This window comes from Neocloeon triangulifer, unplaced genomic scaffold (assembly GCF_031216515.1).
Source record: "Neocloeon triangulifer isolate White Clay Creek 2 clone unplaced genomic scaffold, ASM3121651v1 ptg000022l, whole genome shotgun sequence".
In the NCBI taxonomy this organism is placed as follows: domain Eukaryota; kingdom Metazoa; phylum Arthropoda; class Insecta; order Ephemeroptera; family Baetidae; genus Neocloeon; species Neocloeon triangulifer.
This window is the reverse complement of record NW_026775562.1, coordinates 969,415-997,001: the sequence shown is the minus strand read 5'-3', so window position 1 is coordinate 997,001 and position 27,587 is coordinate 969,415. Positions and strand designations below refer to the sequence as shown.

Here is a 27,587-nt window from a genome sequence, read left to right as displayed (position 1 = left end):
TATTGTAGATTTTCATGAAGTAAAAAAATTACAGCTTGCCAGTGCTCAGCTTTGGGCTCAGTTAGGGACGACTGTGAGCAAATGACGGGGCAATGCGTCTGCAAACCTGGGGTCCAAGGTCAAAGGTGCACTGATTGCCCTCGGGGGAAGATCCTTGGCCCAAAAGGATGCATCAAATGTAATTAAATTTGATATAAAAATAATCAGAATTAATTGTAAATAAAATTTTTTTATATTTCTTCAGTAAAAAAGACAAAGAGGAGACCAAGTAGTTGTAGCCAGACTGTTTGCTATTTCGGAGCTATTTGTGAAAATAAAAGTGGAGAACCTGAGTGCAAGTGCAAAATGTCTTGCTCGGAAAAAGAACCTACACCATCTCAGGTTTATAATTATAATTATTATTCCGTCCAACGGTTTCTTAAATATTAAAAAAGAATTGTTTGACAGAATGGGATCACCATAAAGAATTCTGCTAAAAAAAACCAAAGAAATTCTATGATGAAAGTAAAATAGTAAAAATAATTTTATATTATTTCAGACTGTCTGCGGAAGTGATGGGCGAAGCTATGCCACCGAATGTCACCTGAAGCAATTTTCCTGCAGAAACCAAACAGAAGTCCAAGTCCAAAGTACTGGTCCCTGCAAAGGTTAACAATTTTAATATTAAGATTTTAATGCTTGAAAATTAACATTTTTATAGATTCAACTGAAGTGAAGAAATGGGTGAACAACCCCCCTGTTATCAAATCAATCCGACATTTGCCCTCTCAGGAGCACTTCGAGGGCACACCCGTCTGGTGGAGACGTGCAGCTCAAGAAAGAGTGACACCCTCGACCATTTCCGCCCGTTCGCTTCTCGGAGACGCGTGCGACAAGGATTCGGACTGTTCGGTTTCTCACACTAGATGCTTTAAGGGCACATGTGTCTGCAGGGATGGACTGGTTGAAGCTCCTGATCATCAAGGGTGTCTCGGTAAGAGAAAATATTGATTAAAAAAAATTGACGTTTTTTTTATTTTTTAATAATTATATTTACAGCAAATAATTTTAAAAGAAGGAAAGGTTGTGCATCCCAGCCCTGTTTGAACGGAGGAAGCTGTGTAGACCTCGATGAAGGGGTTTTCGAGTGTGTTTGTGTTGCTGACTGGATTGGAATCCACTGCCAAGAACAAGCTGCTACAAAAGGTACAAAATAAATTATCAATATATAATATAAGATTTTAATTTAAAATTAATTTTTATAGACTATGAAGTTCCCTCATTTGACGGCCACTCATTTGTGCAGATGAAAAGACTGAAGGCCTACAACAAAATTAGCATTGAATTGGAATTCAAAACCTACTCGGAAAATGCAATTTTGCTCTACAATCAGCAAAAGTCTGACGGAACCGGCGACTTCATTTCTTTAGCTGTTGTCAATGGGTAAAGAAATTATTTTCAAAAAAATCTTGGGAGTATTATTAATTTTTCCAATTTTAGTTTTGTGGAGTTTCGATACAATCTAGGAAGCGGACCGGTAGTCATAACCTCTCATGAAAAAGTCCAGTTGCGAAAGTTCCATCATGTGGTTGCTCGAAGGTATCAAAAGGATGGGGTTTTAAAGGTGGACAACTTTGGTGATGTTGCTGGACAATCCCTTGGAACGTTGAAGTCTCTTGACCTCTTGGAGGACGCTTTTGTGGGCTCCATTCCAACAGAGGAAAATAAGTTAGTAATTATATATTTTCTTTTCATTAAAAAACAAATTAAATTTCTTGATTGCAATTAAAGCTAAAAATTTAATAAGATAAAAATATATTTTCAATACATATAATAATATAACATACAAAATATGTTAGATTATATTAAAAAAGTAAGTCAAAAATAATTAATATTGAAATAAGATTAAAAAAAAAATTGATCTACGCAACTCTATGTTTTTTCAGGGTCTTTGAAAATATTGGGACTCGGCAAGGTCTGATGGGGTGCATCAGGTTGTTGAAAATTGGCCGCAAGGTGGTCGAGCTGCACGAAGGGCGCGACCCTCTGGTGGAAAAGACGCAGGGCGTCCGAGAGTGCAGCAACGACCACCCCTGCTCCACCCTGCCTTGTCTGAACGGCGGCACCTGTTTCTCCTCAGATAACGCCACCAGCTTCAAGTGCGCCTGTTTGCCAGGTTTCACAGGAGATACCTGCGAACTGAATGCCAACCCTTGCTCTTCAAACCCTTGCGCTCAGGGTGCCACTTGCTTGGAGCTGACCAATGGATTTGTGTGCCAATGTCCTCCTGGAAGAAAAGGACAAAGTTGCTCTGAAGGTATAAAATATATCAATAATTTTTTAATTGTTTGCTACAAAAAAATTAGTAAATTAGATTAATGTTGAGTATTGTGATGAAAGTAAATACTTAGTATAAAAATAACAGGAAAAAATTATTAATTAAAAAGTTTAAATAATGATATAATTTTAATTTAGAAATGAACAATATAAAATTTATAATATTTTATTTTTATTTTTAGTTTAAATTTGCATTTTTATTTAATTTATAGTTGTGAACACCAGGGAAGTGGAAGTTTTCACTCCGAATTTTGAAGGACACTCGTTCTTGGCGCTCCCCAAACTTGAAAGAGCGTCTCGCGCCTTTTCCTTGGAAGTTTGGTTCCTGGCGAGAGCTCCTTCCGGCCTCCTCTTGTACAATGGCCAATTGGTGAATGGCCGGGGCGATTTTGTGTCGCTCAATTTGGTCGATGGCTACGTCCAATTCAAGTTTGATCTCGGCAGTGGACCAGCAAACATTACGTAGGATTTGTATTCACAGTTTATTATTTTAATTAAAATATCTTTTATTAGAACTGAGGAACCAGTGACCCTGAACAAGTGGCACAAAGTTTTGGTGACCAGAATAGACAAGGAAGGTACCCTTCAGGTTGACGATGAGGCTCCAATTAAGGGATTCTCATTGCCTCCTCGAAATGAACTTAATTTGGAGCTACCCCTTTACATAGGAGGTGTTCCGTAAGTAGAATTAATTCAATTAATACTTAAAATTTATTGAGAAATTCATTGATATATTTCTATGATTTAAAACTTAATTAATTTCTTCTCCACTTACTTTTTAAAATTTTTATTTTAAAATAACATATGAATTTGTTTATTTATTATAAAAAATTTCAGCACTTTTAAAGAGGTGCACAGGGACTCCGGAATTACAATTGGTTTGGATGGAGCAATTCAGAGGGTTGTCCTGAACGGCGTGCTCACTGAAGATTTTGTCAAGCAAGCAACTTCCAAGAGGGGAGTCTCACATTACCAGGGTCCACCCTGCGAAGGTTCACCGTGCAAAAACGGAGGCGCCTGTCAACCCATGCTCGAGCACTATGTCTGCAAATGTGCTGCTGATTTCATTGGTCGGCACTGCGAAAGCAGTGAGTTAATTTTATTTTTCAATTAGTAAAAAAAATAATTTGAAATGAATATAGAAATTGGAGAGACGGGTCTGCAAAAGCCGGTGAAATTTTTGGGAGAGACCTTTTTGCACTTTCCCAATAAAGTGCACAAAATGTGAGAAAAAATCTATCATTATTAATTTAAAAGTAAATTAAGTCTACTAACAATTTTAAATTTTAACCCTGTCTGCCAACAAAGTGAAAATAAGGTTGTTAATTTTATAAATTCTAAGTTTTTTCTTAAAAAATAAGTAATTTTTTTGATATTTAGGCGCAAAGTGGAAAAAACGAATAGATACGAGTTGAAGTTGCGGACAACGGAGGAAGACGGTCTGCTTTTGTGGATCAGCAAAGGCAACTCTTTAGCAAATGACTATTTGGCCATTGCCATTGTCCACGGCTATCCGGAGCTGAGTTTCAACTTGGGACGGCAGAGAAACATCCTCACTGTTAAATCAAAGGTTAAAAAATTAATTCTGTTTTTTGAAATAATTTCATAATAATATTAAATCAGGTTTACGTATCGGACGGAGAGTGGCACAAAATTTTAGTGCACAGGAGGAAACGCCTGGCGCATATCACTGTCGATGAAACCTCCCCTGCTAAAGGGGTTGCCGACCAGGGTTCCATCTTACTAAACAGCACAGGACGAATTTGGATAGGTTTGTTAATTTCAAAAACCTGCCAAGAACAACTAAATTACACATTTAAAATGTTAAACTTAAAAAAAAAAAAAATGGTTGACAAAAATGATTTTAAAAAAAGCCACCATATATTTATAAACTCAATGGGAAATATTATTTACTAATTCGGTTCAAAAGTAAAATCTTAAGCTTTTGAGCCGTTTTGCAGAAATCTATCAGGATCTGAATTTTATTTTATTTTTCTTCTATTTACGAATGAATTTAATAAGTAAATTATTTGATTTCAGGGGGAGCGCCGACTCTTCCTCCAGGTTTGTCAGCCCCATATTATTTGGGCTTTAGAGGGTGCGTAGCAAGTGTGTTTGTGGAAAAGAGGCCTCTTGACTTAGCTCGTCAGGCGGCAGGAAACGAACTTTTGCAATACTGTGATGTTGACTGATGTGCGACAGATTGGAAGATATTATGTGCCATTTTTATAATATATATAAAAAAAAACTGTCGATCGACTGATTTTGTGTGAGTGTTGCGAACAAAAATCTGATCAATTAAGTGTGCGAGAATTTTTAATTTATAAATTATTTTTAGTTTATAGAAAGTTTCACCTAATTTAAAAATAAAAAAATGTGCATAAATGAGAAACGTCATCTTTTATTAGAAAATAACGAAAATAAAACACAATTACACACTTATTTTTTTTTTTTTTAATTCTGATTAGTTATTATTATAATCGAATATCAATCGTTAAAAGGTATAATTATATTTTTTGTATGTTATAATTATTCACAAAATATTATGTACTTCTAAATCAAGACAATTATGTTGCTTTTCTTTGGGAAATTTTTATTATTTTTAAGAATTGTAATTGTTACATTTTAATTTTCAGAAAGGAAAAAATCTGCATTTTTTTTTTAATTTTAATTACTTAATTCTGTAGACAGCAGAGCACTATAATCTATAATTTATACCAAGAATTTCGTCTCCCGCGGGATTTTCCAGCACTAAAGATTCGCGCATCTTTTTTTACCTTGCCTTGTGCAATCGCAGGTGACCAATCAGAGAGCATCTATTCTTACATACCCTTCACGTCTCACATGTTTAGTTGATTTTAGTTTGTTTTGTACTTTTTTTGTAGTTATGCTCGTTTCGCTCGTGTGTTCTCCGATATTATGTTGTTGACGCGGGCAGTGATCGAATTCTTTTCCGATCGTTGTTGTTGGACTTTCCACTTGACCAGGCAGGTGTACATAGTGGTGTCCAAACCCGAATCGAATCGTGATAAAAAGCGGAAAAAGCGATTCACGGTCACTTACGGAATGAAACGCGCGCGTCGTTTTTAGGTTCTTTGTCCGATCTATGGACCAGATCCAGATCTGGACTACGAAGATCGAAGGGTATGTATATTATGTATTGAATATTTATACAAGATTGTTGCTTATTATCAAGAGTTTTCTTAATGTAAATGAATTTTTGTGCTTTCCATAATTCCTATGGAAAAAAGCAAATTATGGAAACTGTTTTTAATTTATGAAAAATTATTTTCAAAGTGCATTTTTACTGCATTTTGCGTCAGATATAATTAAAATCTTGTTAAATTTAAAAATTATATTGATATTCTAAAAAAATTGTCAATCAAATTTGAAGTTAATTGAATCAAAATTTAATAATCGCATTTTTTCAGGTGATTTGTGAATGGACGTAATGGAATGTCACTGGACAAAGGTAGGATATTTTTCTGATATAAATGGATATAACCCACAAAATGAAGTGTCCGGGCACGTTGTCGTCCGAACAGCTCAAAATTGACGCACTAATTGCGCTTTTTAAATATTTGACTGACCAGAGCAGAAAATTTGTGCTTGGAGATTTCTGCTTCAGTTTTTTTTGCACAGAAAGACCTCATTTTAATTTGGCATACTATTTTCTTCGTTTTTATCCTGCGCATTTCCAATGGAACTTGGAAGAATATAATCTTTAAAATATCAGATTATGTACAGCTTAAAAATCACATATTTAACCATAAGAAAATCTCTAGTAAAAAAACTATAAGATTCTCGCTTTCATCAGCTTCCAACACCTCCATGAAAAACGTACTTTTTAAAGCAGAAAAAAAGAGTTTGAAAAAAGCAAGTTTATAGAAGTCAATCCAAATTCATTATAAAATTCTACATCAATATTTAGATAAAATTCATATTGTTATGTCAAATTTGCATCTCTCATAATGGGCTGCACAAGATGTTGAGGGTCTCTTTTTGATTGGCCATAACGACGGTTTTATTAGAAAGGTGAAACTTGAGCGCGTCAAACTGCGGATCTTTTGTGAGGTTTTTTGCTCCGACCCAGTTTTCTATTAAAAACGGCGCCTCAGATGTGCACCAACGAGGTTTGCTGGGGCTGTTGGTCAGACTAACCCCAAACCAGTTCCATCGCACCAACGTTTTAACTGCCGAGAAAAATCATAATCATAAAAACAAGGAAAATTAAATATGAAATCTACAAATACAACAAAATTTGCTCAAATCAACTAGTTTGTGATTTTTTAAAGAAAGGAATGTTGAAAAAATATCCATTGCATTTAAAACTTCGTGAAAATCATGCCTCGAAAAACGGAATTTACTAAAGAAATCCAGTTAAAAATTAGTCATTAAGTGTGATTCAAAAGTCTCACGTGGACAAACTTCATTAGACTTTTCATGTTTGATGTTTTTGAAGTTACTTTTGGCCTTGATTTTTGATATTTTATTTTAATGTTCTTCACTTCTTTGATTATCAAATCACCGCCGACTTATGCTTATTTGATCCTGATTTCATGAGTCATATACTTTTATGTTGCATTGTAACTTTTTATAAAATTACTGAAAGTAAGAATTACACGTTGTCGCCGTTAGACAGTTCAGCATATCCAGAGTTTCGATTGAAGCAATTTTGAGGCCGTACTCGCAGCAAACTTTAAAACCTTCCTGTAGAGTGTGCTAAAGTCCATTTTAAATTACATTAATAATTTAATTTCAAATTAAAAGCCAAATGATTTACGCCAACGATCGTTCTACGATGCACAAGCCATTTTTTACCACAAGCAAACACCACCATAGCATTGTTTGAAAGAGTTGATTCAACTAATTGAATTTAAATATGGTGTAATGTTTAATTCAAGTTAAAAAATTAACTCTTACCAAGCGCACTATCGTACAATTTCTTTTGCACCGGCTATATTCATTTTAAAAACGTAAATTTGTAAAAATAAAAAAATTAATGTTACATCAATAGTGCAGTTGTCAGGATTGTAGCAAAATGCTTTTGGAGAACTTTTACCCTTAAAAATTTCAAAAAATTTAACTCATTTATCAAAGTTGGTAAGAATAATTACGACAGGCATCGATTTGTCCATCGCCAAGATGACGTTACTCAACATTTCAGGCGCCTTTTCCTTGCTGCATTTTATAACCTGAGCAGCCTTATCACATTCATCCATTCCACCTTTGTTTTTGATAAATTTTAAGAAAATTTTCAAATTAAATATATTTTTTTTCTAACTAGCTGAATTTTCACAATCGCCCATGACGGACATGCCCTTCTTGAGTTCGTCGATGCTTCCATTAGACATTGTCTCCAAAATTGCCAAAACTTTGTTGTCTAAAAACTTTCCGTCCACCATCTTTGCATTCAACATACATAAATAATTTTAAATATTTAAATTAATTTATTTTTCTTAACTAATCCGGAATTGTCTCCGATGCATCGAATGAAACACTAAAAAGTATTAATGAGAAATAGCGATGCTTTTAATTACTTTGTATACTTTTAAACGTAAATCCAGCTTGCTGGTGTTGTTCAGTAAATTATCAATCTCCTCTAATGGAAAGAATAAAATTTAAATAAAAATCCCACAAAATTCTAAGGGAAGTGGAATATCGCTGCGGGTCCTTTTAAATGGGCTAAATCCATACCCGGTCAGGTAGCAATTCGGCTAAATCCAAAAAGAGCTGTATAGCAAATTGGCTAAATCCACATTTGACCAAAAACGCGTTTGCTTTTGTAATTGGTTCATTTTCACCTTATGGTTCACAAAATATCATTAGATGGCCAAGTTCATATGGCAATATGGGTGGGAAATGTGCCTGATGATGTGCAGTGGTTATGCAGCCATGCCGTACACCGTCGATTTTTGATGCATAATATTAAAAATTTGACTTTTAGTATTTCTGGTTCTGTTTATTCAAATTTAATAATCTTGGCATCGTTTGAAAGCTTATTTAAAGATTTAATACCAACTTATCAAGAATTGAATAAGCGGCAGGATCAATTAATAACCATTAACATAATTAAACTAAATTACTCCAATATATTAAGTGTCATTCTTTTCAACAAGCTGCATGCTGATTTGCTTTGCACCGCTATTTATTTGTTAAAACATACTATTCTATATCTGAAGTAGCACAGAAGAACTTGAAAATTATCAATAATGGAATAATAGTATAACAAATACACAAAAATATCGATCAACCAATAATAAATTACAGACCTGTTTAAAATGAATTATCATTTTTAAAAAAGACTGCTCAATTGAATAAAAATGAAATTAGATATTTTAAAGCAGTAAATTTAATTTTAGATATAATATATGCTAAAATCCACAGATAATTAAAATTCCGCCAGAAAATTTGTTTTCTTTGTTTGATCTCTTTCTCTGTTTTAAACACTCGTACTACTTGAAGCAAACTAAGCAGGATTTTTCGACGAAGCTCGTTAAAATATTTATTGTTCTTTTTGTGTTTATGTATTAATAAAAATTAATAAAATAATAAAACATCATTACATAACCATTAAATTTATGTTAAATAATATATTATTAATTACCGTTAAAAACTATTTATAAAAATACTATGAAATTATTTTTAAAAATTTTATTTATTTATTTAAATTCCAATTAAAAAAATTATCAATTTCTAATGGAAAAAAAGATTTATTAAATAATAGATTTTAATGCACAAGATTTTATTATACAAATTTATAATCTATATTGTTATTATAACTATTTTTAGATTTTTTTTAAGTTTGAAAAATCTTCTAATTATTTGGTACAACAATTTCTAAGCTCTAGCAATGAACAATAATTTTGAATTTAATAAGTTTTGAGAAAAAAAATTATCTACTTAATTTTAAAGTACACAGGACAGTTAAAAATTATCCTATAAATAAAAACAGGAGGTATACCTAGTGCACACCTATTGGAAATAAAAGTGAAGAGAATTTTGCATAAAAAAAGTTACAGCGGGCAATAATGAGCAATAATTTTCAAGCGGGAACTTGTATATCATAGATTTGGAGTAAAAATAATAATTAAAGATTTTTAATATTCATGAGACGTAAATGAAAGTTAAGAAATGTTAAAATTAATTAAATAAAATTGATTATATTCACCGATATTATAATTAAAATCATAATAATCAGCGATATGAGTTCACTTATTATATATATACAAATCAAAGTAAATCGACAAGATGATACCCAAAAAAATGTTAAAATTTATTTTTTCTTAAAACATTTATTGTAAATTTGTATATTTGTTGCCTGCAACAGTAAAAGCAACATTTTATATTTAAATCAATAATTTTATTGGGCTTTGTCAACCCCATTTTAGGTTCCCATTAAACAAATTATTAGTTTGAAATCAATTTAATGTTGCAAAAATATTGTTTATGATGTCCTTAAACATAGTCTAAATGATTGCTACAACCGCGCACAAGGGTTCAGATTTAATTCAGTGTTTTCTTCCTGCTGAAAAGTTTGAAAAAGTGGATTTAGCTCATTTGCTAGCTGACCAACCATGGATTTAGCCAATTTGCTACCTGACCGGGTATGGATTTAGCCCATTTAAAAGGACCCGCAGCGATATTCTGTTTAAATTCATAACAAACTTTGGCTGACATTGTAGATCTGGGCACATTCGTCTCGCACAGCAGACCCTCCAGATTGTGCATTTGCCGTGTCCCTGGCCTATTGAATTCCCCAAAAAAATATTATACTTTTTATTCAATATCTTAAATTTGTACCTCGCAAATGTAGCGGAATTTTTTCATCTCGTCAAAATCAAACAATTGGGTTTGATTGCGAGTGGCGTTAATGAAAACAGCAATTGCGTTTTCTTTTCCACCCGCGTTGTCTGGTTGTCGCGGTCCCCAAATTGCTTCTTTTCGTAAAAGTCGTTTTGCCGTGCAGTAGCCGTAATTCCCCTCGCAACCACGATCGCTGCCAGAGGTCCAGAAATAGTCTTGGGTTTGCAAGTTCCCTTGAAAATCAAATTTTTTTCAAATTCCATCAATTTAATCACAGAAACACTCTCAAGTTTAAGCAAAATTATTGCTGCTGGTGATGCCTTTTTTTCAAAAACAGTAAAAAATCAGTTTTTTCTTCAAACATTATTCGTTTATCTAATTTTAAAATAAATTGTAATAATTTGGAAAATTCACCAATAATCAGTAATAATTTTTCTATTTTTCCTTTAATATCAGGATTTTTGTTTTTTCTTCGTTAGATATTATTTTGATATACCTTTGGCAGCCTCTCTGATTGAATTAAATTTGTAGTCATATTCAAGACTGACCAAAAACATATCCACTTGACAACACGCTGAATGTGCACCCAGAAACTGTAATAATTAATTAAAGTAAATTTTAATTGGTATTATTTCGAGCGTTTTAAAACCGTTTGTGTATCGTTTGGGTAGCTGAACAGGAATGTTCGCCCGCGATAGTTGCTCCAATAACCATGCTTAGTCATATCTGAATAAATTCAAAAGTAAATCATAATAATTAACTAATTTAATACAGAACCTACCGGCCAAATAAACACCACTTGAGGAGTTTTTGTAGAAATTATTCTAAAAAATTTAAATTTTAACTCATGAGATTAAAAAAAAAAAAAAAAAAATAGCATTGAAATACATTCTTAGCGCAGGTAACATTCGGACAAGCTGGTGAGCTGCAAGGCGGAGCCGGAGTTGGACGGCCCTGCAGAAAATAATTTCATAAAATTTTCTTAAACATTTATTTTTCTCTCGAACCTGGCATGCGAATAGAAACTCTTCGGTACAAACTTGATCCGAAATTTGAAAGGAGGCGTTTGTTACATTGATACGAAGACAATTTTCGCTGCCATTCGCGTTGTTCGGTTGTCCGACGGCCCAAGACACTTTTGATTTGTCCAGCGCGATTGAACCGCTTGCTGAGCACCATGAAAAATCACTTGTGGTTGCACGAAGACCAGCTGTCCAGTAATTTGAACCGTACTTCCAATTTGAAGCTTGGAATATTTTTTTTTTTTAAGTTTGAATTTGAAATTTTTAGGGAATTACCAATATTCCGAAAGCACTGAGCTTTTTCTGAACTTTCCAGAGTGATCGGATTCATGCCAATTGCCTGGCATTTGATTGAATTTTCACTCCAAGAAACCTTAATTAATAATTTTGCATTTTTTCAAACAAAAGCACAAAATATCGCAATGTTTTTACAAGGGACTTTCCAAACAGATATTGCAGGTTACAGGAAATTTCCCAGTAGCCATATCTATCCGGCTCTGCGTAGTTTTGCGGAAATTAAAAAAAAAATAACATTTAATAATTTTCTTTACAAAATACCTTTCAGTGAACCGTCTGATTTGAATAGAGAAGCCTATTTGTATAAAAAATTATTCAAACATTAAAAATATAATTTATTTGAGCCAAACATTTTTTACTGATGTTTCACATTTTTCTTTTATAACAGTTTTCTGCAGAAATATTAATGATAAATAAAATCAAAAAATATTATATTCACCGACTTTTTGTGTTGGAGTTGCAGTGGTTGCTGAACGTTTCGTCGTAATCAAAACACTGGTTTGTGTTGGATTAACTGATGTACTGGTTTCAGTTGGTTGAACATAATTTGTTTCAGTTGGTTTAAAAGTACTGGATTCTATTTGATTAAAGGTGGTAGATTCAGTAGACGAAGTAATTTCGGAAGTTTTTTTAATTTCGGAAATAATAGAGCTGACAGAAGAGCTCAATTCCATGACACTGGGACTAGATTCCACCCTATAAAAAATGCTTCAATTTTTTTTCATAAATTAAACTGCGAATACCCAATGGTTGTGTCCAAATCTCCAAGCGGCAGTACATTTTCAGTACTTGCTAATCCGCCAGGGTCGATTTCTGTCGCATATTCGGTAGAAGAAGTTGTTGATAGCAGATTTTCCGTTTTCTGCAAACTCATGGTTGACGCTGTTTGTCTTCTGGTGATTGACGAATTGGAAAACGGCCCTGTCGAATCTCTCGGGACGCAAGAATCGCCTCCGCAGCATTTGATAATGTTTAGTTGATTAGACCTGCGTTGCCCTACCAATTTTTAATTTGATTAAATTTATTAGACGGATTAGACCACTCGTCTTTAATTGATGAACCAGGTTTTTTCCCTGAAACGGCACTCCAGGCACTGCAAATCTATATAAAATAGAAATGATATTTTAATTAGATTTTGGTAATTGAAATTTTGGTCGTGCATACCATCCCTAGTTGAAAAATAAACAAAACCAGCGATATTTTCATGATGTTTTATATCGACAGGGAACGGAATGCGAGTGAAAATTTCCCATCATTGCATTCTCTTGATGAGAAATTGTTGGATTTCCCCAAAAGGCGAGAATGTTTTAGAATTAACCTGATTGGAACTTTTGTTATGAAATAAATTATTGAGTAATTCCTATTCATAATTGGTCCTGTCGTATGTAACATAATTGAAATAATTAAAAAAAAATCATGTAAATAATAATTTCTTTGTCAAAGGTAGATGAAACTACTGAGTTTCTTTTGTGACTTAAACTCTGCGTGGGAAAAATATGAATTTGACTTTTTAGGGAAAATTTAATTTCTTTGAGGACCAGTAGAAGTAGAAATGCAAATTAGAGCAGTACAAATTTCCTAATGATTCTGGAAATATCATTGAAAATTGAAAACTGCGCTCTTCACAAAATGAAATGCTGCGAGTGCAAATTTCTCTTTATAATTGTTTCCTATCCACAAGAAATCGTTGGAGTTTCCACCAAGTTAGAAAGTCCCGAACTTACTTAACCAGAAAAAAATTATGACTATGTATGTATAATTATATAATACCAATTTCATTATATTAAAAATTGTTTTCAAATAGTGCGAACTAAGTTAAAGAAATTGTTCAAAATAAATAATACTAAGTTAGATGGAAATAATCGAACCTTTTGCTGAGATTTTATTTGCAAACCAAATTTATTGATGACAATTTAATTTTATTATTTTTTGATCAAACATTTAACAAAAATTGATCATTTTTAGACACACAAGGCAAAGTTAGCAATTTCTACAGCAGTGTTTAGCACTGCCAGTGACTTTTCAGTCATTTTGATTCCATAAGCAAACGATGATGTGTCCTTTGGCGGGGTGACAAACGCAAAACCCGCTGTGGAAAAGGGCCGTGTAGAAGTGCACCAGCGTGGGTTATCTGGACTGTCGAAGCCACTGCCGGCCACCCAAGTCATTCTAGGCGATGCGTAATCTGTATCAAAGAGCACAAATATTAATAAATTATCCACCATACATTTAAGTAAAACTCGGATGAAAATATAGATAGTATGTCTACCATTATATATAAATTTCTAAATTTTTTAATACAAATTTTATGCATAGATTTATTTTTTTTTAAATTTCTTTAAACTTACAAACGTCGTAGAGGCATTGGACCATTTCAACATAATCAATTGATACCAATTTCAAACCATACTGGCAACAAATGTCATAGGCACCCTGGAGGGTCAAATCTCTTCTAACGTGAAAAAATTTGTATCCGCAGTTGGATCGCACGTCACCGTCAACGAGCGTAGAACTAGGAGCAGCAGACTGAAACGACTGCTGAAGGGTTGCCTAAATTAATAAACTCTCTAAATTTAATAAAACTTAATTTTTCCAAACGATCCTTTACGTTGATTGTGCAAGACATTTTCGGACACGTCGCAGTGGGGAAATTTTCCAGTTTTTCCTGTCAATGTTTCAAATATTATGAAAATTTTTACTAATTATTGAAAAATATTTTTACTAAAGGAATGGATTTATCGAGGGACATAATGACTCCGGTCAAGACGTCAGGAGCTTTATCCTTTGTACACTTGATCAATTGGGCCGCTTTATCGCACTCGTCCATTCCGTCTGGTATAATTTAAATTTGCATAATATTTTTTAGAAATATCTATTTTACTGGCGGCGTTTTGACAATCGTCTTTGACAGCGATATTTTTCTTTAACTCGTCCAGATTTCCGCCCGCCATTTTTTCCAGAACTGCTATGACATCGTTATCGACAAACTTCCCATTCACCATCTGCCAAACTTTGAAATAAAACGATGAATTTTAAATTTTTACAGAATACCAAGCCTGCATTCTCCCCAACGCATCGCAAGAAACACTTGTATTTGTAATTTTAAATTATTAAGATTTTACAAATATTCTATTGCAAACCTTCAAGCGGAGGTCTAGTTTGTCTGTATTGTTCAGCAGATTGTCAATTTCCTCTAAAAATTGCAATTAAAATTATTATTATTTGTAAATAAAAATCAACGGTCTGAATAATGAGATCAATGAGACATTTGAGATTAAAAAATAACGATTAAAGGGATTAAAATTATTAAATTGTATAAAAACAACTTATGAAATAATAATTTTCTGAATTTTTTCAGAGCCTTTAAGAACTTTTAACCATATACTTTGAGTCACGTCATAAACGGTTGAGCATTCCTCCCTAATTGCGGCACCTCCAGACTCAGCATTAGGTGTGTCTCGAGCCTCGGTATAAACACATTTTGAGCATTCAATTATAATTAATTTTAAAAAATCACTTCACATATGTATCTGAATTCCGTGTCTTCGCTGAAATCAGACAAAGCTATGTTAGTGCCGTTGACGAAAACGGCCACGGCGTTTTCTCTTCCGCCCGCATTGTCCGGCTGTGTTGGAGCCCAAATCGCTTCTTGTCGTAAAATTCGTTTTGCGGTGCAATATCCAAAGGCACCTTCACAACCGCTGTCAGAGCCAGAAGTCCAAAATATATCCGCTTTAGAAACACTGCCTGATAAAATTCAATTTAAGTTAATTTTTTTTTTTTTTTTTTAATCGAACCATCTTTAATTGCCGCTTTTATTGAATCGTATTTGAAATCATACTCGAGGCTTAACAAACTCATTCCTATCTCACAGCATGCTGTCATTGCTCCGGTAAACTAATTATAATTTTAATATTAAAAGCAAACAACTTCAACCCTCATCAATACTGTCTTTTTAATTTTCAATTGACTGAACAGAAACTTCCGGCCGCGATAAGAAAACCAAGTTCCATGCACTCTTGGATCTGAAGAATTTATAAATTCAACGTTTATTTTGAATATTTAAAAAGGCACCTTTTAAATAGGTCGTCACATTGGTTACGTAGAAAAATGGCTAAAAAGCAGAGATTTAATTTAATTTTTAAGTTTAACAGTTTTGCTGAACATTTTTCGCGCATGTGATGTTTGGGCATGTGGGTGATGAGCAGTTTGGTGCCACAGTTGGACGTCCCTAATTTATAAATTATTATTATTTAATATTAAATTTCTTTTAAATTTTACCTGGCAAGCGAGAAAGTATGATGCATTACATGAAGCTGATGATAATGTGAAGACAGAAGCGTTTCCACGACTTATATTTGTGACCACGCAGTTTGAATTAGGATCGTTTAGTCTCTCTACTTGCTGCTGAATTGCAACTGAACCGTTTTTCAAGCACCAAGAAAACTCTTTTCCGCTCAGTTTGAAACCAGATGTCCAATAATAAGATCCGTACTTCCACCTAGAAACTTTTTTATTTCTTCACTAAAATAATTATCAAATTTAAAAAATATTCAAAATTACTCAGGCTCTTATTGAAGCATTCCAGTTTCTCTCTACTCTCAAGCGAAATTGGCTCCATTCCAATTTTTCCACACATCATTACATTTTCCCTCCATGTTCCCTTGAAATTTGCAAGGTATATGGCAAAATACAATGCAATGAAATTTACCAGGGATTTCCCGAACAGGAACTGATGACCGCAGGCTTCTTCCCAGTAGCCATACTTTTGTGAATCTAAACCATTGTTAATTTTTTTACCCTTAAAAAAACGACATATCAACATAAAATTATGTTTAAAAAGTTCCCGTCAAAATTCACTTATAAGCGAAAAAGCTCAAGGAATTTTATCAGATTCTTTTGTTAGCAAAGAATTAAATTAAAAGAAAGATCACTCACCTTTAACTGAATTATCTTGGTTTATGAGTGACATCTGATTACAAATTAAGAGTTGAATTAATTTTGACTATATTCTAATGTAATTTTGCAAACGTTTGTTTGAACAGTCAGGTTGCAATTTTCTTCGTTCTGAGAAATTCTTAATATTTTCAGTTATTTAAAAGAACCTTTTACCACAAATACTGTCGCTGTTGTGGTAGAAGTTTGAAGAAAAGTGGTTGAAGTGGTTGCAACTGATGAAGAAGATGCTTGCTGGTCATTGCCCAAATTGCTGGCAACTGTTGTTGAAGAAGAACTGGCACTAGTCGCACTGCTACTTGATACTGGCTGCTCTGGTGCAACGCTACCAGTTCCAGAATTATTTTCAGAGCTAACTGACACAGGATCGGCTTGACTTGAAGTTTCAGGATTTCCCTGAGTTGCTGAATCGCTGACCTGTCCAGGATTTGCTACTTCGGCACCTCCATCAGAAGCTACTGTGGTTGTCTCCTGGTCTGATTGTGCATTGGATCCTTCATCCTGATCTGCTGGTTGCTGGTCTTCAACGTTGGCCCCTGATGAGGCTTTTGTCGTCTGTTTGTTCTAAAATTTTTATTATTTTTGGCACTATGAAAATATTTTTAATTATAATTTTTTCTTACCAAAATCGCTGCTGTTCCATTATTGCCTTTCTTCTTTGAATTGATGCACGAATTTTGGCCGCAACATTTGATAATCGCAGCCCGAAGAGCTATTTTGTTGTTTTTTGATCCTTCATATTGAAACAGAAAGTTAAAAATCCACTGCAAAATAAACCTGATTAAAAATTACTTGCTAATTTTACTTTATATCGATCGGCAGCCATCTCCACCACCTGATAACAATAAAAAAATTAATCGTTATCAGTGCCCGTGAAAGTTAAAATATTACCATGAAAAGGATAACAAGGAGAATTATTGTGGAGGGCCTCATGGAACTTCGTTCAGATATCGATTCACATGCCACAGTGACAACAGTGTTTGCGTGGGTTTTTTCGGAAAATATATTGCCTGGAATTTCCAAACAATTACTTTGCCGCAATACGTTTTATGAAACTTTTCAACCTTCATTTCTATTGTTCCCCAGGACTTTGACTTTAAAGTGTCCCGCATCCCATAGTATTAATAAAATAAAATAATAAATATTTATATATTGCCGTTTTTACGCACGAACTCGCTCCGCAGCACTTCAAAATCGTGTGTCTTTTACTGCCTGTTTGAACAACGTTTGTTGATAATTAAACCAGACAAAAACACTTAATAATTTTTCAACTTTTCTTAGCTTCAGCTGCTGCATACAACACAAGAGCCTAGAGAAATTTTTATATAATTTAGGTTAATGTATTAAAAACACTTGTCCGAACCAAGATGAATATAACAAACTGAAATTTTTTTCCCATGGTTAGTGTGTGTGACCTGCGAGCCAAGCTGAAAAAACAAGCATATCAGTTGGAGCTTGATGTGATGGAAAATCCCATATTAATTTCCATTTTTGCTTGGTTTTCCCACGATATATCCATAATTTCACTTAATTACCTACTTTATAACGAAAAACTAATACTAGTTTTTCAACTGCTCCTATTTAAAAAGGCATCGCAGAAAAATTGTAATAAAATTTAAGAAGACATCTTAAACAAGTTTGCTGAAATGAACGCATTTTTTAAATTTAAATTTTTAAGGCTTTATTTTTTTTATCAATAAGAAGCTTTTATTAAGGATGTTGATCAAGGTAATTCACACAAGGGATAGTGGACAAGCAATCTATCAGCTGCAGTAATTTTTTTCGCTTGGAGTGATACCATGTAAACCTCTAATTTCGTGCCAGGTGCAGAATCCGTCACTGTGCTAAATCCATTGAAAGAAAATGTAGCGTTTGATGTGCACCACCGAGGAACGGTGCTGTTGATTTTGCTCGAGGCGACCCACAAATCAAAGGCATCTAAGGCCGTGCCTGTGGAGTTTTAAAGATCGTCCCCAGTATTGTTTTATCTTGAAAGTAGACAAAATTTCATGACGGAAGCAGAAATTGCGATCGAGAAAGTTTCACTTGCATGAGAATAGAAAAAGGGATTGAAATTTCCTGCCAAAAGCATTTGAGCCTTCATGAAAGTGTCGATTTCAATGTTTAGAAGTATTTACGTGTTAATTTTATTTATTTAGTTCAACATGGTGATTCATCCTTTATTAGTGAAAATTTTATATTCATGATCTTGATTTCATTCACGAAATTTTGTGAGAAAAAAATTGCTCTAGTAAAGAGTATAAATTAAAAAGAAAAAGTTTGCGATGCTAAAAAATTAAAATATTCTTACTTATCCCAGCCAAGCATTGAATTTCTGCTGCGGTTTCAATAGATGCAAGATCCATTCCGTGAGAGCAACAATAAGTGAACGCTTGCAGAAAAGTTCCTTGCTGTAAATAAGCGGCACTCAATTATTGATAGTTTGTTAAACTTAATTTTGTTCCTTACACCGTTGTAAACTAGGTACTTCTTGCCGCAAACGGTTCGCACGTAACCTTTGGTAACCGTGCAGTTTCCAGTGCAGCTGGTCACTTCATTTACGTAAAGTGGCTTGCCAAAGAAAGTTCAAAAAGACAGGAAAAATTATAGCCAAAAATTCTTACATTCACATTGCAGTTTTTTGTATCGTAACAGAACGCTGGAGGCGGCATTGCAGGTTTTTCCTAATTTTCAGTTTTTTTTTCTTTTCATTTTAGATTTCCTAGGAAATTTTGAATTTTATTACAATGGGCATAGACTGGTCCATGGTCATAATTATGCCGTTAAGAACTTCAGGCGCTTTCTCGCTACTGCATTTTATCATTTGGGCCGCTTTGTCACACTCGTCCATTCCGTCTATTTTAATTGATTAATTAAAGTTAAATAGGACACAAATTTGATATGTTTACATGTTGATTGTCCACACTCGTCCATTACTTGCATAGATTTCTGCAGTTCGGTCCAATTCCCAACAGACATTTTCTCCAAAGTGGCCAAAACATCATTCTCCACAAACTTTCCGTTCACCATCTGATATGAAGTTAAAAAAAAATAAGAAAAGGCATTCATTTTAAAGTAAGCTCAATGAGAGACCAAACCAGCGTTTTCACCCAAACACTTTATGAAACACTGAAAAGTGAAATCATTGAATAAATTATTTTTTACTTAGAAATTTTGTATAAATATTAGCTTGCCTTTAATCTTGTGTCTTTTATAATGTTAGGGTTCAAAATACTGTCGATCTCAGCTGATAAATTTCATAAATTAAAAAAAAAATGACATCAAATTTAATCATTGAATACCCTGACTGACGTTGTAAATTGCAACACACTCGTCTCTAACAGCAGTTCCGCCTGAATTTGATCCTGAAGTGTCCCTGGCCTAAAATTGCATTTATATTTTTTGTTACAGAAGTTCTTTGTCACTTTTTACCTCGCAAATGTATCTTAATTTAGAGTCCTCATTGTAGTCAAACAACTGCGCTTTTGCCGAATCGATGAAAACAGCAACAGAATTTTCGTTTCCGCCAGCGTTGTCCGGTTGACCTGGAGCCCAAACGGCCTCTTGGCGCAAAATCCTTTTTGCCGTGCAATACCCGAATTTTGACTCGCATCCGCGATCGCTCCCGGAAGTCCAGAAATAATCACTCAAAGATGCATTTTCTAAAAACAAACTTTTATTCACGGAAATTTTAGCAATTTTCTATATTACCTTTAATGGCCTGAACGACTGATTTGTACTTGTAGTCAAACTCCAAACTCAGCAAAGTCATCCCAACCTCACAACATGCTTGCATCGCTCCTAAATACTAATTATCTTATTGTTAGTTATATTTACCAAATTTAGGAAATTTTAATTTTCTTTACACTGGTGGTTTTGTTTGTTGAACTGAATAAATAACTCCGTCCGTTATATGTGAACCAACTCCCATGCAAATTGGGATCTGAAAGTAATATTTTGTAACACATTCTTATCTAATTTAACAATTATTTATTTTATTAACTTGTTAAATATTGCGATTTTCCCATATTTGTGTAGAAAAGTGTCTGAAAATTGTTTATTATCATTTCATTTTTTTCGTTTTTTTCTTTCAATTTCTTACATTTTTTGCGCAAGTTACATTTGGGCACAGAGGGCTTGAGCATGTTGGGGCTGGAGTTGTTGGTCCCTGTAGATTTAATTTTATTTATTCTACTACAAATTACACTTTTTTCAACTTGCTTGACATGCAAAAATCTGAGGTTCGGTGCACATTCTGTCCGAAAATGAGAAATTTCCATTCGTTCTTGAGACGTTGAGGTGTAGGCAATTTTCGCTGTTGTTGAAATTTTGGGGCTGACCCACCACCCAGGAAATTTTCGTTCTTTCAACTGTAAGTGACCCTTTTTTGGTACACCACGAAAAGTCACTTCTGTTCACTCTCAATCCGGAAGTCCAGTAATTGGAGCTGTACTTCCACTTGGAAACTGAATTTCTCTTACCAACCCGTTATTGAAATATTATTTGAATATACCCAAACTTAAGAAACAGTCACGTTTTGTTGCATCCTCAAAAGAAATTGGTTCCATGCCAATTGCGTAGCATCTGATGAAATTGTCTCTCCACGTGGCCTGGTTTTAAAATTATGATCAATTACATAAAAATAAATTGTGTGGCAACCAAAGATTTTCCAAAGAGAAACTGTTGCCCGCACGACTGCACCCAAAATCCATATTTATCAGGATCTTTTGCATTCATTTTTCAATTTGAAAATAAATAACTTCTGAAAAGTATTTCTTAGTTTTAACCTTTTACAGTCCCATCATTGTTAAGCAAGGTCGTCTGAAAATTTAATATTTTATTAAAGCGCCTGAATTGATAATTTTTTAGCTTAAATTATTGTTACATCTTTTTCAAACGTAGTTTCACATTTTCCAAGAACAAGCTCCTGTGATTTCAAACGACGTTAATATCATGAAACTTTTCTTTCTTGTATGTGAGTTTAAAACCTCATTAGTGGGAGGTTTTGTGGTAGTTGTGATTTTTGTGGTAGTTGTTTCGGTTGTTGTCGATGGCATCATTTTTGGCGCAGTTGGAGTTACATTATTTATTGTGACTTTTGATAAAGTGGTTGATATTGTATTGGTTATTGAAGAAGTTGCTGTTAATGCAGTGGTTTCTGAGTTAGAAGTGCCTGTGCTGTCTGATGTGGCTGGTAAAACTGGTAAACCAGAGCTTAATAATTGGTCTACTGCTGATGTGGTTCCAGTTGTTGGCCTGTGTAAAGTGTTAAAAGTTTCAAACAAATTAAGTATATTTTATTGACGATTCGGTAGTTTGTTCTGAAGTTGCAATCTCATTGATTGGAATCTCTACAGTTGTTATCTCTTCAGACGGAAGTGGAGTTTCGTTTGGAGGATCGGTTTCTGCTTCTGCAGGAGCCGTTTCTGGTGACGTGGATGACTCGGTTTTACGTTCCATCTGCACAGAAAATAATTTATTTCGCGCAATTGGTATTGCTTTCTATGTTTTAGAAACTATAAAAAGCAAATGGAAAAGCACTTCTTTTGAAATCAAAGAAAGGAAAGGTAAAGAACAGTGTCTGTCTGTTTCAGATTTTACAGCCAATTGAAAATAAATAGCTGATGGTATTTTTTTTTTTTTTTTCAAGTTAATATTTCAACAGAAACATATATACCGTGTTTTTGGCGCTCGTTGTGTTCGTAACCTTAATTTGTGTACCAAACGTTTTTGAACACGATTTTCTCCCGCAGCACTTGACAATTGCAACTCTTCTGCCACCTGTTAAAATCACGTTAAAATTTATCTTGAAAACCATGACCTGCAACTAACCTTTCTTTGCTTCAACTGCTGCATAAATTGTGAGAGCCTGAGGAAAATTCAAAAGATATAAGTTACATTAATTAATCACACGTTTGAATCTGTTTGAATAACCATAACGAGAAGAATCAGTCGCCACGGCAGCCAACTAATTTTACCCATGGTTGATGCGAGTCTGGTGATTTATGCCTCCATAGCAGCCTACCAAAAAATAGCTTCATTAGTCGCCAACCAAAATGCTGAAAAACCCACTTAGATCATTTGGTTTTCCCAAATATAAATTTATTTTCTCCAAATAAATGCTAATCATTTCTAGATATTCACAACCAGTATAGAAAGAGTACATATGTCGTAATTATTTCCAGCAAATAAATATTGGCAAAAATCTGTTAAATAGTTTAAAAAAACATTATTTCAATTTAGGTCGGTCAATAAAGAGTTATGTTTTAAAACTTGAAAATTTTAACGTCATTTCGTTTTCAACTTAGTATTAAGATTCTATTGGAAAAAAAATATGGTAAATTTTTATGAATGTACTTATAATATATTTTTTTATTATAACTTTTACTGCATTCAATAAATGCCTCAGAATGGTACTGAGCTGGTTATGTTGTTATTTTAAGTTGAAGCTTTCGGAAGCTGAAAATTCCCGCTGTTTGGTTTTCCCCTTAAAATGGACAAAAAATAATGCCGCACTCTTTTGTCACCTAATTCAAAATGATAGATTTGAAAATGTTGTAATAATATTAATATTGACCTTTCATGCGTTCCGGTTAGTTTGATGGTGCCAGGTATATTGAAAAAGTAACATATTTCCGTTTTAATACGATAATTTTTGCAGTGATGGAAAAGAATTTAAATTTGTCAAAATAACTAATAAAATTTTGACACTCGCATGAATGATATGAAAATTTGCTATTTTTCGCATACTCATGTTTCTGAGAAAATAAGTTGCAGTGAATAAATTCTAAAATCGCGCGTTCACTGATCAATATACTTGCTGAAAAGTCTTTAAATTTTCAATTGTTTATGATTTCTTATTTATTATAATTATGATCGATTAATATGAAATATTTAGTACTTACTGTTAATATTTTATGGTACAATTTTTATCACTAATCATTTTTTTTTTATTAGATTTTTTTTGTAAAAATCAATATAAATACTTATTTGCTGGTTGAAAAGAGCGACCTCTGCCAAGGCGTCAAAACGTCAAAGCTGCTCTGTTTGCTTCTATACACTCAAAAAAAAAAATCTCAAATAGACCCGTTTACGGCATGTATGGCTGACCTGGCGTTTTCGGCCGAGTTAAACATGTAAATTAGACTTAATTATGAGCCTCGTAGGTCAATTTGAACAGGGAGAACGACGAAGGGAACGTACCTTTCCGGCGGCGAGTCAGACTGGCCTGGGAGCGGCTCTCCCGAGTCAGTTAAACTCGCTACGCTGCTGCGCCGACTGCAGTGCTCCTTCTCACGTTGCATTTCGGCCGATTTTTTTGCTTTTTCGGGCCGAATTTGGGCTTAATCTTGACCCCGACGAGACACGATGCACTTGGTAAACAAAGAAAGCCATTACTAATCATATTTGGGCGTGTCCGATTGTCATGTGGGAGAAAAGCGAGGACGAGTTTAGCAACCCGACAAAGTTGTCCCGAGGGAATTAATTAATATCTCGCTCTGATTGAAAGTTTTTTAATTTTGGCGATCGAGAAGCTTATATTTCTAGAATAATTAAGGCATGAGGAAAATCGCGGTGTTATTTATTTTTTAATCCGAGCAGCCGTTCTCGCGCTACGAGCATAAATACGCGCCGGCCTCTGCTTGTCGCTTCGCTCGACTCTCTCTCGCTCGACTGCTGCACTCGCGGCGGAGAGCGGCGCGCTCGATTCATTAGACGTTTGCGCGAATTTTTTATTTTATTAGTAAGCGTTGAGATAAATCGTTCAAATTTTCAGCATTGGTAGAAAACAAACTGAAATAATTTTTTATTTTTAATTCTTAAAAAAATATTTATCTGGAGCAAAGTTATTAACGTTTCCGCGAGAAGTTTGTTTTTTTAATATTTAAATTAGAGGGACAATTTTAAAAATACAAACCCTAACAGAAAATTGAAGCTAATTAAATTCTCTACAATTAATTAAGTAAACGTTTTGTTGTCAAAATTTTTTTTATTTGCCAACGGGATGACCAAAGTCAAAACATTACTTTTTCTCATTGAAAAAAATTTTTTGGATTTTTTCTGAAATAGCCAATCGATTGGAAATTTAATTTTGATTTAAGAACTCAAATTTCATCAAAATATATTGAGCCGTTTAGAAATCACAAAGTACTAACTGATGTCACCTGAAAGTGCCGTCGAGGCCGAATAGCAGGTTTTAATCCATACGCTCTTGTTTCAAAACGGCTTAATATATTTTGATGAAATTTGAGTTCTTAAATCAAAATTAAATTTCCAATCGATTGGCTATTTCAGAAAAAATCCAAAAAATTTTTTTCAATGAGAAAAAGTAATGTTTTGACTTTGGTCATCCCGTTGGCAAATAAAAAAAATTTTGACAACAAAACGTTTACTTAATTAATTGTAGAGAATTTAATTAGCTTCAATTTTCTGTTAGGGTTTGTATTTTTAAAATTGTCCCTCTAATTTAAATATTAAAAAAACAAACTTCTCGCGGAAACGTTAATAACTTTGCTCCAGATAAATATTTTTTTAAGAATTAAAAATAAAAAATTATTTCAGTTTGTTTTCTACCAATGCTGAAAATTTGAACGATTTATCTCAACGCTTACTAATAAAATAAAAAATTCGCGCAAACGTCTAATGAATCGAGCGCGCCGCTCTCCGCCGCGAGTGCAGCAGTCGAGCGAGAGAGAGTCGAGCGAAGCGACAAGCAGAGGCCGGCGCGTATTTATGCTCGTAGCGCGAGAACGGCTGCTCGGATTAAAAAATAAATAACACCGCGATTTTCCTCATGCCTTAATTATTCTAGAAATATAAGCTTCTCGATCGCCAAAATTAAAAAACTTTCAATCAGAGCGAGATATTAATTAATTCCCTCGGGACAACTTTGTCGGGTTGCTAAACTCGTCCTCGCTTTTCTCCCACATGACAATCGGACACGCCCAAATATGATTAGTAATGGCTTTCTTTGTTTACCAAGTGCATCGTGTCTCGTCGGGGTCTAGATTAAGCCCAAATTCGGCCCGAAAAAGCAAAAAAATCGGCCGAAATGCAACGTGAGAAGGAGCACTGCAGTCGGCGCAGCAGCGTAGCGAGTTTAACTGACTCGGGAGAGCCGCTCCCAGGCCAGTCTGACTCGCCGCCGGAAAGGTACGTTCCCTTCGTCGTTCTCCCTGTTCAAATTGACCTACGAGGCTCATAATTAAGTCTAATTTACATGTTTAACTCGGCCGAAAACGCCAGGTCAGCCATACATGCCGTAAACGGGTCTATTTGAGATTTTTTTTTTTGAGTGTAGTTGCTTAGCAACTTGTTTTCTGTTGATGTCTTTGTCTTTTCTGCAGTAAAAATTTACAGAGAACTGACAAACATTAGCCCGAAAGAGCTTGCAAAGTTTTAAAATAACATGGGTCTGCTGACCAAGCTGATGACCATCCTGGGCTTTAACAGACGTGAGGTCAACGTCCTCGTGGTCGGACTAAACAACAGTGGTAAGTCCACGCTGGTCAACCAGTTGAAGCCGGACGAACAGAGGGCCACGGAGATCGTCCCGACGGTGGGATTCAACATTGAGAAATTCAACAGTTAGTACAAACAAAATTCGCACACTTTGAACTTGAGCAAAAATTTGCACGGTTTTCAGAATTTTCATCGAATTAAAACGCAAAAAAAAAAATACGATATTTGGGGAACTTTTTTTAAATCCCTTGGCAGATACCGGAAAATAATAATAAGAAAAATAATTTATTATAGGTTCAAATTATTATTTTCTACGAGGAAGATAATATTTTGATGAGAAAACAAGTTAAAAATTAATTTATTTTAAAATTTAGAAAATTTAAATCTTGATATTGAATTAAAATTAATGAAATTAAAATTAATTTATAATTAATTGGAAATATTATAAATTTAAAAATTCATCAGTTTGAGCTTTAAGCTTTAAATCTCTAATAAAAAATTTGATTTCGAAACAATTAAAATAAATTTGTGACAAAATATAAATTAAAAGAACATTTCATCAAGAAAGTGTTGGAAGTTGAAATTAACTATCAAATGGATAATGGAGCAAAAAGACTTCAACTTTTCTTTTCAACCTTTTTAAGCAAAAAATTGGAACAAATACCAATAAATTTGTTATTTATTTTCGTCTTGAACCAATTTTGCCACTTTTGACAGGAAGGGGATTTCCGCGCGTTTCTTTTCAAAAGGATAAATCCCTTTAATAATAAGCACTTAAATTAAATTTATGCGAATTTTGATTGCTTTCTATAAAATGTTGGATTGAAAAATTATTAGAGCGTATATAACTTTTTGAATTTATTACAAGTTTATTTTATAAAACCTATTCTGCTCCCGATTGAAAGAATATTAATTCAAAAACTAAAATCTTTCCTTATTATTTTATTTAACATATTTGAATTTTTCCTGAAAAATATTTATTTTAAATTTCCAGATAAAAATGTGGGCTTCACTGCTTTCGATATGGCTGGACAAGGCAGATACAGGGAGCTGTGGGAACACCACTACAAGGACTGTCAGGGCATAATTTTCGTCGTCGACTCTTCGGATGGTCTTCGTTTGGTCGTGGCTCGAGATGAACTTGAGGCCCTTCTCGACCACCAGTATATTAAAACGAAAAAACACCTGCCCATTCTAGTTTTCGCCAATAAAATGGACGTGCGTGGCGCACTTTCGGCAGTTCAAGTATATAAAATTATTTATATTTTAAAACACTTCACTTTAAAAATGAAAATTAATTCACAGGTTTCTGCAAGTCTTGGCTTAGAAAATATTTCCAATAAACCTTGGCACATTTGCGCGAGCAACGCAATGACTGGAGAAGGACTTCAGGAAGGAATCGAATGGCTGACGAACCAAATTCGACAGTCCGTAATGCTCGAGGCATCGTCATAAATTACAAATTTCTTTTATTATAATAAAAGTAAAGCAAAATTCTAGTCTTCAAATTCAAATGATATTAAATTTTCCAAGTTTATCAGACTGAAAAATACAGACTAAAAATCCTAGGCACTATAATATTTAGTTAATAAAACATGTGAATTTTTAATAACATAAAATATATTATTTTATTTTTCAAAGGTTACTGTTGCAACATTAGAAGGAAACAATTCTATATTATCATGATTGTTGTACCAACAAATATATGGGAAAATGGTTTTGTTTTCA

At 33.9% G+C, this 27,587-nt stretch overlaps 4 protein-coding genes across 12 annotated transcripts in view; 2 read left to right on the top strand and 2 right to left on the bottom strand.

Moving 5' to 3' along the window:
- Positions 1-4,699, top strand: part of LOC132204562 (agrin-like) — a 30,284-nt gene extending 25,585 nt beyond the window's left edge. The window contains exons 13-27 of the mRNA XM_059633142.1: positions 35-178; positions 245-381; positions 539-647; positions 701-973; positions 1,039-1,185; positions 1,245-1,422; positions 1,480-1,707; positions 1,926-2,296; positions 2,529-2,778; positions 2,830-2,994; positions 3,154-3,404; positions 3,459-3,540; positions 3,697-3,886; positions 3,940-4,087; positions 4,357-4,699. Of these exons, the coding sequence (XP_059489125.1) occupies positions 35-178; positions 245-381; positions 539-647; positions 701-973; positions 1,039-1,185; positions 1,245-1,422; positions 1,480-1,707; positions 1,926-2,296; positions 2,529-2,778; positions 2,830-2,994; positions 3,154-3,404; positions 3,459-3,540; positions 3,697-3,886; positions 3,940-4,087; positions 4,357-4,508 (2,825 nt within the window). The 3' untranslated portion in view covers positions 4,509-4,699. The remainder of the gene's footprint in view (positions 1-34; positions 179-244; positions 382-538; positions 648-700; positions 974-1,038; positions 1,186-1,244; positions 1,423-1,479; positions 1,708-1,925; positions 2,297-2,528; positions 2,779-2,829; positions 2,995-3,153; positions 3,405-3,458; positions 3,541-3,696; positions 3,887-3,939; positions 4,088-4,356) is intronic.
- Positions 4,700-5,583: 884 nt separating this feature from the next.
- LOC132204590 (uncharacterized) lies at positions 5,584-12,669 on the bottom strand. Its single transcript, XM_059633204.1, has 24 exons — positions 12,606-12,669; positions 12,503-12,542; positions 12,185-12,437; positions 11,885-12,137; positions 11,792-11,833; positions 11,703-11,736; positions 11,577-11,641; positions 11,421-11,517; positions 11,130-11,368; positions 11,011-11,076; positions 10,904-10,946; positions 10,772-10,848; positions 10,619-10,715; positions 10,120-10,355; positions 9,985-10,063; positions 7,866-7,918; positions 7,781-7,816; positions 7,601-7,721; positions 7,434-7,543; positions 7,326-7,379; positions 7,240-7,273; positions 7,100-7,182; positions 6,939-7,038; positions 5,584-6,509 (listed from the first exon to the last, which is right to left on the bottom strand). Exons 1-24 carry the CDS (start codon positions 12,645-12,647, stop codon positions 6,283-6,285), a joined length of 2,481 nt encoding a protein of 826 aa, XP_059489187.1. The 5' UTR covers positions 12,648-12,669; the 3' UTR covers positions 5,584-6,282.
- Positions 12,670-13,401: 732 nt separating this feature from the next.
- On the bottom strand, positions 13,402-23,952 carry LOC132204589 (uncharacterized). 4 transcript variants are annotated; one of them, XM_059633202.1, is made up of 46 exons: positions 23,601-23,952; positions 22,332-22,418; positions 22,230-22,266; positions 22,075-22,178; positions 21,703-21,857; positions 21,386-21,653; positions 21,283-21,324; positions 21,185-21,218; positions 21,057-21,121; positions 20,911-21,007; positions 20,619-20,863; positions 20,500-20,565; positions 20,401-20,443; positions 20,264-20,340; positions 20,109-20,205; positions 19,830-20,059; positions 19,700-19,778; positions 19,592-19,644; positions 19,491-19,526; positions 19,307-19,427; positions 19,144-19,253; positions 19,022-19,081; positions 18,867-18,968; positions 18,709-18,808; positions 17,289-17,407; positions 17,190-17,232; positions 17,021-17,130; positions 16,554-16,961; positions 16,473-16,508; positions 16,380-16,413; positions 16,153-16,217; positions 16,005-16,104; positions 15,723-15,949; positions 15,607-15,672; positions 15,516-15,555; positions 15,390-15,466; positions 15,239-15,338; positions 14,959-15,188; positions 14,827-14,905; positions 14,582-14,634; positions 14,493-14,528; positions 14,323-14,443; positions 14,164-14,273; positions 14,050-14,106; positions 13,790-13,991; positions 13,402-13,626 (listed from the first exon to the last, which is right to left on the bottom strand). In XM_059633202.1, exons 2-46 carry the CDS (start codon positions 22,377-22,379, stop codon positions 13,403-13,405), a joined length of 4,806 nt encoding a protein of 1,601 aa, XP_059489185.1. In that variant the 5' UTR covers positions 22,380-22,418; positions 23,601-23,952; the 3' UTR covers position 13,402. The 4 variants fall into 4 exon arrangements, with proteins under 4 accessions (XP_059489185.1, XP_059489183.1, XP_059489186.1 ...); XM_059633200.1 differs by having other exon boundaries at positions 16,005-16,217; XM_059633203.1 differs by lacking the exon at positions 16,473-16,508 and having other exon boundaries at positions 23,601-23,951.
- On the top strand, positions 23,430-27,493 carry LOC132204594 (ADP-ribosylation factor-like protein 6). 6 transcript variants are annotated; one of them, XM_059633213.1, is made up of 4 exons: positions 23,430-23,442; positions 25,825-25,984; positions 26,854-27,104; positions 27,165-27,491. In XM_059633213.1, exons 2-4 carry the CDS (start codon positions 25,828-25,830, stop codon positions 27,312-27,314), a joined length of 558 nt encoding a protein of 185 aa, XP_059489196.1. In that variant the 5' UTR covers positions 23,430-23,442; positions 25,825-25,827; the 3' UTR covers positions 27,315-27,491. The 6 variants fall into 6 exon arrangements, with proteins under 6 accessions (XP_059489196.1, XP_059489197.1, XP_059489192.1 ...); XM_059633214.1 differs by lacking the exon at positions 23,430-23,442 and adding an exon at positions 25,275-25,550 and having other exon boundaries at positions 25,851-25,891; positions 27,165-27,493; XM_059633209.1 differs by lacking the exon at positions 23,430-23,442 and adding an exon at positions 25,306-25,550 and having other exon boundaries at positions 25,851-25,984.
- Positions 27,494-27,587: the final 94 nt, after the last annotated feature.